Genomic DNA, 14,261 nt, shown 5'->3' with positions numbered 1-14,261 from the left:
ATAGATAGATAAATAATTTTTAGTTTACGTTGTGTCTTGATCTTCTAATCTGAATTGCTGGTGCCTCGTAGTATAAGTTTAACATCAATTAGAAAAGCTGTGTGAGAGATACCGCTACAAATGTGGTCAGCCTTGCAGTGTAGAGTTGAGTTAGTCGCTCCAAAACCACAATCGAAGAAAGTGAACCTCTCTACAAATATTGTAACAAAATGATAGTAATACAAACAAAAATACCCTTATAAGAGGAACATTGTATTCACAATTTGTACAAAAATGAGTGGACAGGAGAGGATGAAGGATAGATGAAAAAGAAATGTCACATTTTTTACTCTTTGTTCAAAATTTATAAATTAATATTTTAATTAAATATTTTTATAATAATATTTTTTAATATAATAATATAAAAATCTAATCAAAATATAATTTTATAAATAACTATTGAAAGAAGCGTGTTACTTTTATGGTTTTACAGAACCATTAAAATAATTAAAAGGAATGCTTCTTTGGATAAAAAAAATATTCAATTCATTTAAAATATTCAAGTTCTAGCTTTATCTTTGAAAGAGAATCGGAAGAGATGCATCCTAAAAGTATCATTAGACAAAGTGGACAATTTGGTAGTCGAACACAATTATAAGAATTCATCTAAGTGTTTATAGGGATCTTCAGTAACAAACCCATGGAAGGAAGGAAACATTTGGATCATTGCTGATTTGATCTCAAAATAGGTTGCATTAGCATCCAGGAATTGAAAGCATGAGGGAGAGGTATAAGATGTTGGAATATAATGGTGTCCCTCAATGGTGTAAGAGTAGGTACAGGTGGTACAACTGCTCCTAATGGATTATTACCATCAGTATTAGCCATATTTGGATTAGAAGATTCTTCTAATAATTTAGAGTCTTTTTTAAGTTTTCTAATTTGCCTAAGAGTCTTTTCACTTTTCGGGTCGTATTCAAGTAAAAGGTATGATAAGGAACAACAACTCAGTGGCAATAATTAAAATAAAATTTTCAAGTAAAAAGATAAAACAACAAAGGCTCACAAAAAGTCCTGAGTGTCTAACACCTCCCCCATACACAATCAAACCTCCGGACCCTTTACTCTGGTTTCGTAAACTAAAATGGATGTCACATAAATAATAAATATCATTTTTTTTTAATCCTTAGAACACCTATGTTAGGTGGCGACTCCAAATTAATAAAACATAGGTCGTAACCAATCCATCGCAATAAGCCCCTTTGTTGACCCATAATTGTTTAACATAACTCTTAGATAGGGTAGGAAAATCCGGGGTGCTACAATAAGAAATTTCCAAAGTTTAATATTGCACCTTCTTGTCTCTTTTTTTATTTTGGTAAAAGGTCTCATAATAATTTAAACCCTCTTAGAATGAAAAATAGGGTAGACAACAAGTTATTATGAGAATGATTTTTTGATACTTTTTATTCTGGTGGTTCAAGTGACTAGTGAATTTTGTAAACTTTTATAAATTTCAATTATAAAACTTACTTTATGACATTAATTTAATCACAATAATTTTTATTTTTATTTTTATATTTTTATGTAAGAGTGAGATTATGCTAAGTACAGCCCCAATTTATTTTCCGCACAGGGCCGACTCTGCGCACGTCCGTCGCCATCATCGGCCACCAACTCAAATTTTATGATGACACAACAAAGGGACAAAAACCTTCGATTCCATCTTGACTTCAATATATATATATATATGTACATATATAATATAGCTTGTAATTTTTACTTTACTTTGTCTGGTTCTTCTAAGCTGAATTGCAAGTGCCTCGTAGTATGAGATTGGATGAAACATACCCTAATAAGAGGAACATTGTATTCACAATTTGTAAAAAAATTAATGATAACGAGAGGATGAAGGATAAGTGAAAAAGAAATGCCGCGTTTTCCACTTTTTGTTAAAACTTATAAATTAATATTTTAATTAAATATTTTTATAATAATAATTTTTAATATAAAAATACAGAAATCTAATCAAAATATAATTTTATAAATAACTATTGAAAGAAGCGTGTTACTTTTATGGTTTTACAGAACCATTAAAATAATTAAAAGGAATGCCTCTTTGGATAAAAAAAATATTCAATTCATTTAAGATATGTTGCATCTAATTGAGAAGCTAGTAAAATTGAGTAATAATTGGCCACACTTAGAACACTTGCAAAAGTAATCATAAAAAAGAAGATAGAAACATTATTTATGAGAGCTTCTCAGTAAAAAGTGATATTGTTTTCGCCTACTCAGTCAACGACTTAATAGACTTCCCACAATTACAAAATAGGTACCCAAAACTAGCAAAATATTCAAACTTTAGGAGGTTGAAGGAAACGTATGCTTCAACTCCACAACTCTCCAACAAATGCCATTCATGCTTCTTCCATTCGTTATCAGAAGACCATCAATTTGCATCAAGTTCCATTTCCCTAAGTTCCGCCAATGAAAGCGCTTTAGTCTCTCCCTGCACTTTGATTCCCGCACACCTACATCAAGAATCATAATTTTAAGAGCATAATCATCAAACGAATAAAAATTTAGATGCTTTAAATAATTATGATGTCAAAATTTTCTCAAAAGACTACAGCATAGCACATTTATTCACGCAATCCACACAATCACAGCAACCATCTATATGGTTCATAGCAGAATTTAGCCACCACAAATAATACCGTTACATTTTTAGCCAGCAGGGATTCAAGACTAAATAAACCAAACATGATTATGACAAATTCATGGATCGGAGACTACGTGGGCAATCTTGGCATTTTCTTTGGACAAACATTTCACATACTAACCAAAAAGGGCTTCAAGCCCAATGGGAGGGGTTCGAGCCCCGAAGGACACAAAAGTGTGAGTACTTACCTGAACTTACACACGCCCACACAAAACATTTTACACAGTACTTCCTATTAAAAAATATTTTGATATATGACATAATTCTCCATAACTTCTTTAGAACTAATTGGAAGATGATATGTTTTTATTTTATATTTTCTGTTAGACAACTTGAGTGACTAAATATAATACTTTAAGTTATGCCCCTGCTGCATGGCTATAGGCAGCTACAGCAGTAGTATATATACATGCTTTACATATTGTTTTCTCCGTACACGTCAATAAGTTGAGTTATCGTGCATTATGAGGTCATGAACAGAAAGAAATTAGTATCATCAAAATGAAAAGAAAAAATAAAATAAATTGGTAAACGAGGTACCGCAAATCTAAGATATTTAACAAAACTATACATGGGGTAAGGGGCCATAAACTTATACATCCAGATGACCAGTACCCATTTATATGAATAAGCATACATGAGAATAGTAAAATAACACTAGGCTTTCATGTAGAGTAGCAAGGGCCATGATCTAGACCTAGAGGGGGGGAGGGGGTGAATAGAACTTGAAAGAGTTCACTAACTTCAACTAATTTCTGAATTTTGACTAAATTTGATAGTTATTCGAAAACTAAATTACCACAATAGCAATTAAACTACTCAATCCATCATGCATCCAAACATAAAACGAATCAATCTTGCAAAGTAACAAAGTAAATAGCACAATAGACACATATTTTAAATGGAAACCCCAGAGGGAAAAACCACATGACCCTAGTCCATATCATATCAAACCAACTAAAAATTCACAACTAGGTAAAAGCTCCAAGACCCTGAAACCTCAAGTTAATTCCTCACACAAACTGTAGTCAAACCCTCCACTCGAGTGTTCGGGCCTTTAGTCCACTCTGTCAATCAATCTGCTCTTTGCAGCATCTGCTTCTCTTAAAATTTGATCACTGGTCCAGTCGTACAATCTGATCCTTGTAAAGTATCTTTGCTTCTCATCTTCCACGGACCCAGCATGGGACCAGGGGGGGCAAATGCCCCCCTGGATTTTTAATATTTTCATTTTATACCTTAATTTTTAAAAAAATTATGAAAATGCCCCCCCTCCTAAAATTACAATTCGCCCCATTAGATTCCTTTTTGTAGCATTTTATACTTCAAATTTTGATAATTTATGAAGATGACTCCACTAGAATTATAATTTGCCCCATTGATTTTTTTTTTTTTTTTTTTTTTTTTTTTTTTTTTTTTATACTTTAAATTTTTTAAAATTTATGAAAAAACTCTATTAAAATTACAAAAATGAATCCATCATATAATTTTGTACCCACAAATTAAAACGCCGCCCCCCTCTCACAAAATTTTCTGGGTCCGTCACCGCTTCTCATGAACTCATTGTAGTGACAACAATAATATATTCCCTCACCACTCTATTATGAATGCTGAATGAATAAAAAAATACTCTAGCAAGAGATTGCTAGAATACTCTCAGAAACACTGTATATAATAGCTATAAAATGCATGCACTCTTTCTTGCCTAATGATGAAAACTAGATATATTAATAGATAGCAAAGATACCTAGAAAAATTAGGGTTTTGAGAGTTTTAAACAGAAAAGAAAACCGGTTTTCTACAAAGCAGAGAGTCTGTCAATCTAAACCAGTCTAGTAAGTTTTGATCCAATGAACTTCCATTGATCATTTGATCAATCGAAGTTCCCCGCAATTGAATACTTAGGTTCTTCAAACTTTGTAGTTACCAGAAACACAAATATCTAAACAAAAATGGATTTTTCAGAATCAAACATGAATTACATGAAACCCTAATTGATGAATGCATGAACCTAATTGGGTGGCAGCATATATGATTATCAAATTTACCTTTATACCCTTCAATTTCGATTGTTTCCATGGACGAGGTAATTAAGTTGACGTTAACTAACATTCAAAAATCTAACTGAAAACAAATAAAAATATAGATTTAAGTGTCAACCTAAATCTTATTGACCAAACAATACCAATGCCAAGATCGTATGAACACCTAGGTAGCCAACCTTGAAATAATAAGTAAAAAAAGCTATACAGAAAACATTATAACATGGAATCAAATTAAATTAAAACGTACAAAAAATCCAAACAAGAATGAATCAAATACAACATTTAAAACAACAAACAAACAAACAAACAGGTTCCCAACTGCTTCATAATGATAAAGTTTGTCAACAAGGCAAGTGAAAGTGTTCACAAAGTAAAGAATAGTTAGCTCAGACCAATGGCAGGTATTTTGTGTGTGCACACTGCACATATGCATTAGCAATAACCAAATTTGAAGCTAATCTCCACATCCAAACACTAACATTCTATATGCTATACACTTGAAAATTAATACATGACACAATCAGTCATCATGCATTTCTAATTTGATCTTTCAGTAATCATATATTCTTAAAGAAGGTTGAACTACCTCTCAAAAGGGTGTAAAATCAGAGACACGGTCAATTATTTTCCTTTGGGGGCAAATGGATATGTATCATGTCTAGGAAGTATAAGGACACAATGACTAGTCGAACATAATAGTTTATGAGTCATTCTCAGTTGCAAAACTTGCGAACGCTGTGACCATAGTCTAATGATTTTGAGCTGTGGACTATAAGGTTTCTTACCAATTGTAACAACATTCTTGATTACAAACAAGTTGCATTGAATTTCAATATAGTAGAAAACCAGTGATGTTATTTAAGTTTCAGCATTAACAAAATCTAGACAAAACACCAAAACAGTTGAGCCACTGTTAACTATAAATTCATTCTCAAAACTTTGTTAGCACCCTATGCAGGCCCTCAACTCATTCCTAACCCGAACAAGAAAAGGAAACAAGAAAAAAGCCAACAGCTCATTTTTCATTACCCATATGTCATTATCAATAGAGATGATCAACTTAAGAAGACAAGAAAATCAAGTCCACGCACAAAATGACCGCTTAAACAGAAACGCTCTTGAAAGCAAGTTCCAAAGAAAAGGGGAAAAAAAATAGCAAGAAAAAAGATTTATATATGTTTCCCATAATTTCCAAGAGTACATTAGTGATGAGGTATATGAAGTGAACATCAGATATCATCATTGAATTATGTTTATGTTTCCCATAAATATATTGAATGGATAGAGTGAATGTAAATTGCAACAAGCAAATCCTTACCTTGAACTGATGTTCAGCACGACAGCATTATCTCCAATGATGGCGTCCTTAAGTGAAATGAGACTGGGAACATAAACAATTATTTCAAAATTTGATTCAGCACCATGAATCTTAAGATATTTTAATGTTGGTCTTTCGGGATCATAACAAACCACAGCACATTTAAGATAATGAAACATCAATACTGCCCCATTTTTCAGGTAATTTATTGGCTGATATAAACCGTAAGGCCACCCCTGATCAAGTTGATTATCAATAGAGAACAACGTTGTCCAAGATTCCCGAACACCATATTCCTTCATGACCCATATGTAAATGGGATCATAATTTGCATCACATATGCACAGACAGTCTTCCAAAACTCCCATGGACACATTATGCTTCGTACTCAATCCAACCATGCCGACGTCATCATCGTCATTAGAATTATCATATTCATGAGGAGGCGATGGAAACAATTGCAACTGCTCATTCTCCAAGTTAAAAGAAACTATATAATCAGTATAATCAGTAGAACTAGATTTGGCAAAAGAAAAAATATAATCAGTAGAACTAAATTCAAGACTGATCATCCAATGGATACATCCCTCCAGATAAGTGGAAAATGCTAGGCTAGAATATAAAAAGGGAGCATCCCCAATGCTTTTCCATGATCCTGCAGTGCCGAGAGTGTATATCTCAATCCCTTTACTATAATTTATCGGCCCCGAAGCAGTGTTCAAATATGCCATACCCATAACCGGATCACCAATCCACCGTTCAAACATTCTAACCACCTTGTATTGATCAGTCTGAGGACTAAAGCCAAACCCACACTCAACAAAATATTGGGTTTTCTCCTCAGCCCTTTTAGTCATAGGAAGGCTTATATACTCACCCGTGACTGGATTACACACAGCCACAGGTTCATTAGACACCGGTTCAGACAAAAAGAGCATACCATGGCAAGAATTCACAATTTTGAAATTTGGGCCATTAGGGAGGCAACCCATTTGTGCATCACCCCCTTCACTACTGAGCACCATTTCGGCATTGCGCAATGGGATCTTCAATTTGTTGTCAAGCTTCATATGACGGTCGCATCTGAAATCGGCCTCGTCGTCACATATGCAGTATCCAAGATCGAAATTATGGCAGTCTTTAGGCTCAACCAAGTAAAGCATTCTTGAGTCTGGAACATGTGTTGAATCCAAGGTCCGAAGAAGAGCACAGGGCTCTGCCTGTGCAAACTGCTGCTTGGCGAATTGATGGTCAGAAACTATACTGAACCAAGTTTTGCAGACCGACTTGCAAACTAGAATACCCTTTATAGGGAGCTTTAGTAGAATATCAACAATTATAGGGCTCGGAAGATCTGTGATTGAAGACTCATGCTTGTCTCCTTTCTGGGTTGATTTTCCTTTCTTTTTCATGGCCACTGTTCTAAACCATGAGAGATCTCAAACAAAACCCTAGTTACCAACAACAAAATAGATACTATGACAGTTCATAGATTTGGAAGTCAGTTACAGTGAATATAAAACCCTAAGAGCACTGATTCAGTAACATTAGGGGAAGTATACATAAATGGCACAGAAATCCCTAGTTAGAAAACAAAAAGCTACCACACAAATCCCTAGTTAGAGAAATAACAGATACCATGAGAGATCTCAAACAAAACCCTAGTTACCAACAACAAAATAGATACTATGACAGTGTGTGTGTGTGTGTGTGGAGGGAGAGAGAGAGAGAGAAATACCTCTACAAATGTGGGGCAACCATGCAGTCACTTATGTAGAAATCGGGAATCCGCAGAGATGATGAGAGGAGGGCAAAAGGGACGGAATGGCGCGTAGGTGTTGTGTTGAGCTGAGTCGCTCCAGAGTAACAACAGTGGAAGACAGTGGCCCCTACAAATATTGCAACAAAATGATATGCTTACCTTTACTAATTAAACCTAATGTAAAAGGACAAAAATAGCCTTACAAGAGGAATATTTGTATTAGCCGTTTGTAGATAAATGGGCGGAAAAGACGGAACAAAGGATGAATGAGGACACCATAAATTATTACATTATCTTGCATCATTTTAAATTTGGTGAACTAATTTAATAAAATTAAAATTTTATATTCTGATATACCTTCATTATAAAATTATATAAAAATTGATGAAGTAAAAACAACATTTCTACATAATATATCATACTTATTTTTTAGTCACCCTTTTCTTCAGTTCAATTTTAGAGAATAAAATGAACTAAGAAAAAAAGAAATGATAAGTTACTGAGGGTTGCCTCATCTTGTTAGAATATTTCTCAATTTTATCTGGTACTTTATTTAAGGTGGAGAAATTTTTAGGAATAAAAAAATGATAAGTTACTGAGGGTAGCCTCGTCCTGTTAGAATGTTTCTCAATTATATCATCCTGTCAGAATGTTTCTCAATTTTATCATGGTGCTTTATTTGAAGTGGAGAAATCTTTAGTTAATGTGAAGTTATAAAAAGATCATTGTTCGAGGTAGAGCTATATTGGAGCACGTGAAGACAGTTTGATCACGTGAATCATTTGAGAGGTTGAACTTGCTGATTTTGGTTTACCTTTGGCTACTGCCAAAGTTAAACCGATTCAAATGGGGCTGAACCAATTTAACCTGGGCGTGTAGTTTTTTGGCTTTGGCTACTACCAAAGTTGAACCGGTTCAAATGGGAATGAACCGGTACAACTTGGACAGTGATTTATTGGAAGCTCCAAGAAACGGTTTCCTAATCGATTTTGGAAGCCAGAATACTTGGGAAAAAGACTGAAGATTTGGGAATAAGTTGACGAATATGGTAACTCCTTGTAGGCAAGTTGGGGAATACTTGTCCAACAAAGAATTGGGTTTTGAAGACTTTATAAATAAAGGCGAGTTTAGAGAAAGAAAAAGAAAGTGTAGAGAGAAGAGAGTTGAAATTGTGTGAGAAGAAAAAGAGTATGTAATCAAGTTGTTTGAAGTAAAGTTAGTCGTTATTCGCCCGTGGACTAGGCAATTTGCCAAACTATGTAAATCTCGTTTTGCTTGTGTGTGTGTGTTTTTTATCTGTTATATTTGAAAATTCTGTGTGAAACCCAAACAACATCTAACAGGGGTCTTCCTCATTAACTCGGGGCTTTCAAATTGGGGCCTTTTGTTCTTGGTTGCTTTCATTCGTCCATAGCAAATAGAAAGGAAACATAGTCAGACATAGGGAGTGAATGAGTGAATCTAATAGGGAAAGAGAGATTGAATCAGAGCGAGCAAGAGAGAGAGAGAGTATGCGTTTTGATGGTTTCGCGTTATAGAGAGTGGGGTGAACATAAGGAGAATCGAATCCAAGGAAAAGATGCTTCCTTGTTCTAGAAAATTATCATGAAAGGCAAGTCCACTGTAAGTGCAAAAAATTGAAAAGATACATTTACACCCACATCCAAGAGAAAAATGAAGTATTGAATTGAATATTATTTGATAATGCAAAAAGTATTGACAATAACCAACCGGTACAAACCCACCTCTTTCCAAATTTTTGCACTCACACTTACCTTTTTCAAAGTTCAACGAAGTGAATTTTTAAAAGTTGAAACCCTCTGAATCAAAAACTCAAATGAATAATTTTAATAGGCAACTACAGAGACCATTTCTTAAAGGGTTAAATGCTCCGACACCCCCTCCAAGTTTGCTTTTATTGCTCTCAGATTAAACCTAAGGAAAAACTACTCTAATGCCCCTATCAGACATTTATTTTTTAATGATTAACATACTTTGACTATTATACCCTTACTAAAACACAATATTCTCTTTTATTTTTATATTAGGTAAATAATGGAAAAGGTAACCGTTTTGGCTTATGGCTTTTGCCACTCGTCCAGGGCCGAGTGGTGCCACCCCAATTTTTTTGTGAGCCCATATACATAGTATATATACTGTGAAAAATATTTTATTTATAAAATGAATTGCAGCTCAGTTGGTGAAGGGTCCCATGTAAATACAGCTTCTTTTTAATACAGTTCACTCGTAACTTAATTTTTAATTTTTAATTTTTGTGATACCCCCTGATTTCCAGGCCGTGTGTTGATAAGGTCCAAGCCCAAAAGCCAGACAATTAATATTTTAGATTGAACACATAATACAAAAAGATAAATAATAAAGAAAGAATATCGCGGAAGGAAAACTAATAATTAAATAAATACATAACTCCTCTAAATAAATCCATTAATACACAAAGATAAATAAACCTCTGAAGAATAATCTACTAATTCCCAAATATAATTAATTCTCCAAAATACAACTCGAGAATCCTCAATGTTGACCCCTAATAAAAATCTCATAACTGAAATAAATATAACTATAACTATCTAAAACTGAAATAAATAATCATGAAGTGAAATCCTACGTCGATGACACCGGAAGAGTGATGAAGACAAGTCTCTGATTTGCACAAACAACTGCTAATCCTGTTACTAACGAATACCTGAAAAATATAACAAAGGTGAGTTAAAACTCACGAACAAGTCCTTTCTACGACAACCCAAACAGAGACCTGAGGAACTACACATCTATAACTAACTCATGAAATAGCTACATAATCAATAAATATAAATATACACACTAAAGATTCTCACTGAACTAAGGCAGACTCAACCGGATAGTGAGTATCTCATGCAAAGCGCACACGAGGTGGTCATGAGTCCTCCTTCTACCAGGGCACACGCATCTCTAAATCCAGCTACCTGTCTCAACTGGCAATGTACGCCTCCTCCCTAACCATTGATCACGAGACCTCAAACTCGTATCATGGTACATATAATATCAATATAAATATAACTAACCATATCCTGACAAAAGCGCACTAACAACGACCATACCCATATCCTAACAATGGGTTGGAAGCATATAGATTAAAATAGCCATATCCTAACAATGGCATGTCGTCCATGTCATGACAATGGCATGACATAAAACTATATCCTAACAATAGTTCCCAACATTCCACGTATATATAGATCGTGTTTACGATTATAAAATACAGCTATGCACTAGATTAAAATCACATCATCACACAGTAAATAACATACAATTTAATGTAATTAAATCTCAGGAATAACTTATAGTGATTTAAAGCTTCCTACATCAATTATCTGAACATAAACAGAATCCTGCGCATGCTGATAATTTATATTTACAGCCAATTAAGAGTTTCACGATCTTATCTCATGCTAAATATTTAATCTCACATGTTAAAACAATTTTATAAGATTAAATTCACAAATTCATAATTGAACTAATCTCATTAACATGCATTGTTAAAATCACGCTTTTTAATTCACATACCACTGTTCTTAAGTCCATATATATTGTTTGGGACCTTGAATAATCAAATCGGGGCCAAACAGAACACTTTTGCCCAAAACTACAGTAGCGCTCGAGCGCCCTCCGCACTAGGCTCAAGCGCTATTTCCCAAAAAAGGGCGCTCGAGCCCTGTAAAACAGTGCTCGAGCGTTGTTTCGGGAAACAGCTCGAGAAACCCATCTTCCAGCCCTGTTCTCCATTGTTAAGGGTCCTAAAGCATGTTACTAAGTCCCATAACCATCCATGCACAAATTAACATCAATTTAACATGTATAAATTCATTTAAAGTAGATCTAAGCATTTACTTTACCAAAGCATTCAACATGAACAAATATGAAAACATATTCACAAAACCTATGGTCTAGATCAATTTAAACATTAACACATATTTTATTAATCATTTTAAAATCTCTAAAGTTATACTAGAGATATACAGAACACAGATCTAAGGGAAAAGTGCAGAACAAACATATGTGTGCGTGTGTATATATATATATACACATATAACCTTAGTCCTAACACACGTCTAACAAACATAAAATAAACTAATTTTAATAATAAATTATTATTATTATAAAACACAACATATATATATATATATATATATATATATATATATATATACTAATCCCCATGGGTCAATATCCAACCCATTTACAGGGCAACCCTAAGATTCTAAATATTTTGAGAGGGCCTAGGCGAACTTTCAAATGTGAGGCCCTTGAGTTTTACACACACAAAAAAGAATTATAAGAGTGCGAAATTTTAACACAATGTTTTCAAATTCTATAACTAATATAATTGTGTCCATGTGCATTGTGCCTAAGACAACTAACTAATAACTATAAATCTATCACCACCAACAAATAATTGTGCGCCTGTACAGTGTTCATAAGACAACTAACTAATAAGTATAAATCTATTACCACCAATAAATAATTGTGCACATGTACTGCGTGCTTAAGACAACTAACTAATAACTATAATTTTTTATCACCACTAATAAATAATTGTGCGCATGTGCAGTATGCATAAGACAACTAACTAATAACAATAAATTTATCAATTAAAGAGTGCGAAATTTTCACAGGCACAAAATAAAAAATGAAGTGAACAGTTTACTAGAGGAGTACACTACACTTTGTTGTGTGTTTTTTTGGGAGCCAATTACCCACAGTGATTGATTGATCATTGCTACAGAAGACCTGTGCACCTTAATAGAAAAAACCATTAACTTTTGTTTTGTTAAAGCATGCTATTGATTTCCATGTGTTCGTACATTCTGATGGCAAGTGCTTTGACAGTATTATTAACTGAAATTCTAGCTGAGCCAATTTCAAATAACGTCAATAATGGCGGTATGTATCTTCATATAAAAATAAAAATAAAAAAAACCCTTAATTTGGCACTTTTAAGTATGAGCATAATTTAGAGATCGAAAAAGTTAATTATTACCTCAACCCACTAGAAGGGATCCTTAAATTTCGTGGGATTGAATGTGAAAATGCAAAAAATTATGAGGAAATGGGGTATGGTTGCTGCTGTTGTGAGATTGGAGTGGACTTAGGGAGAGGGAAATAGATTATGGACTCGATCGCCATGAAAGACACATGTAGAAAGGCACACATTTATTAAAATACTAAGAGAACCATAATATATTCATTCAGCTTTTGATAGCCATCACACACACAGTGACACACACAAAACCCTAGCTACTTTTCACTATTGGAACAAAGGTAAAGGCCCGAATCAAACGAACCAAAGTTAGAACAAATCAAATGATGAGATGAACGAAAGAAAGAAACATATATAAAAGATCGATTCATGCAAAAGGAGAGAGAGGATGAACGTACCTTGTCACCTGAGGCGATAGCGGAGCCTGCGCCCTGCGGAGTGTCGAAGCAGATTGTGTCGTCTGAAACTTGCCCTAACTTATTTTTATTTTGTCTTATTTCCATCCCCTATGGGCCTCAAATTTTGAGGCCCTCTAAAATCTGAGGCCCAAGGGGACCGCCTTGGTCGCCTTGGGCCAGAGCCGGCCCTGCCCATTTAGGATTCTTTATAAATAATCCAAGACCCATCTAGTTGGTCCATAGATTACAACCCAAATCCATAATCTTTTGAAATAAAATAAACAAACCATTTAACTAAACAATTAAGCATTTAAAATTCATTTAATTAAATAAACACATCACACATGAAATCAATTAAAAAATTACACATACACAATTAGCCAAAATAATTAATTTAAGTTAAACCAAATAAAAACAATTAAATAAAGCAAATAATCACACAATCAAATATAAAAGCAAATAATAAAATAGTCACCTAATTAAATAAAAATACAATTAAAACATTTAAATAAATCTCCAAAAATTAGGAATATTACATTTTTTTTTTTACAAACTTAGGCCCAATCTAAGTGGAGGAGAATACAATCTAATCTGGCTTTTGTTTTAATGCAGCCCATACATCCCAATCGAGCCAGCACACTCGTAACTTATTATTATCTTTTTATTAACTTAGGCCCAATCTGAGTGGAGGAGAATATAATATACTAATTTAACCTAAAGGAGAGAGAGAATATAAAAAGCGAGGGGTCAAAGTTTATACCCAATACACTTGATTTACTGATAGCCATTAACATTATTGTCCTGCACAAGACAATTATCAAACTAATGCTTCAAATTATAGGGAAAGTATATATATTAGTACATAAAAAATTTAAAAAAAAAAAAAAATTAAAAAAGGTGAAATTTACCATTGCCCAATGAGTCAACCACCCCCAATCAATGGAAAAGGGATCCTTCACTTTTTGGTATATATATATAGACATTACTGTCTGGCAC

At 33.8% G+C, this 14,261-nt stretch overlaps 1 protein-coding gene across 5 annotated transcripts; it reads right to left on the bottom strand.

The window, feature by feature from the left end:
• Positions 1-2,200: 2,200 nt before the first annotated feature.
• On the bottom strand, positions 2,201-13,338 carry LOC132300616 (F-box protein At3g07870-like). 5 transcript variants are annotated; one of them, XM_059797789.1, is made up of 5 exons: positions 13,266-13,338; positions 10,456-10,533; positions 7,806-7,956; positions 6,068-7,728; positions 2,201-2,513 (listed from the first exon to the last, which is right to left on the bottom strand). In XM_059797789.1, exons 4-5 carry the CDS (start codon positions 7,477-7,479, stop codon positions 2,432-2,434), a joined length of 1,494 nt encoding a protein of 497 aa, XP_059653772.1. In that variant the 5' UTR covers positions 7,480-7,728; positions 7,806-7,956; positions 10,456-10,533; positions 13,266-13,338; the 3' UTR covers positions 2,201-2,431. The 5 variants fall into 5 exon arrangements, with proteins under 5 accessions (XP_059653772.1, XP_059653770.1, XP_059653771.1 ...); XM_059797787.1 differs by lacking the exon at positions 10,456-10,533; XM_059797788.1 differs by lacking the exon at positions 10,456-10,533 and having other exon boundaries at positions 6,068-7,518.
• Between the last annotated feature and the right edge of the window lie 923 nt (positions 13,339-14,261).

Source organism: Cornus florida, unplaced genomic scaffold (genome assembly GCF_030987335.1).
Source record: "Cornus florida cultivar Cherokee Brave unplaced genomic scaffold, ASM3098733v1 CherokeeBrave_3.0.0_Hap2_Chr03, whole genome shotgun sequence".
Taxonomy (NCBI): Eukaryota; Viridiplantae; Streptophyta; class Magnoliopsida; order Cornales; family Cornaceae; genus Cornus; species Cornus florida.
The sequence above is the reverse complement of the archived record's forward strand: the minus strand, read 5'-3'. Positions and strand labels throughout refer to the sequence as shown.

Excerpts from the sequence above, each read along its gene's own strand:
- LOC132300616 (XM_059797789.1), bottom strand. The coding sequence starts at position 7,479 with ATGAAAAAGAAAGGAAAATCAACCCAGAAAGGAGACAAGCATGAGTCT. Across the intron at positions 2,514-6,067 it reads GTGCTGAACATCAGTTCAAG|GTGTGCGGGAATCAAAGTGC; the intron begins GTAAGGATTTGC and ends TTCTTGATGTAG.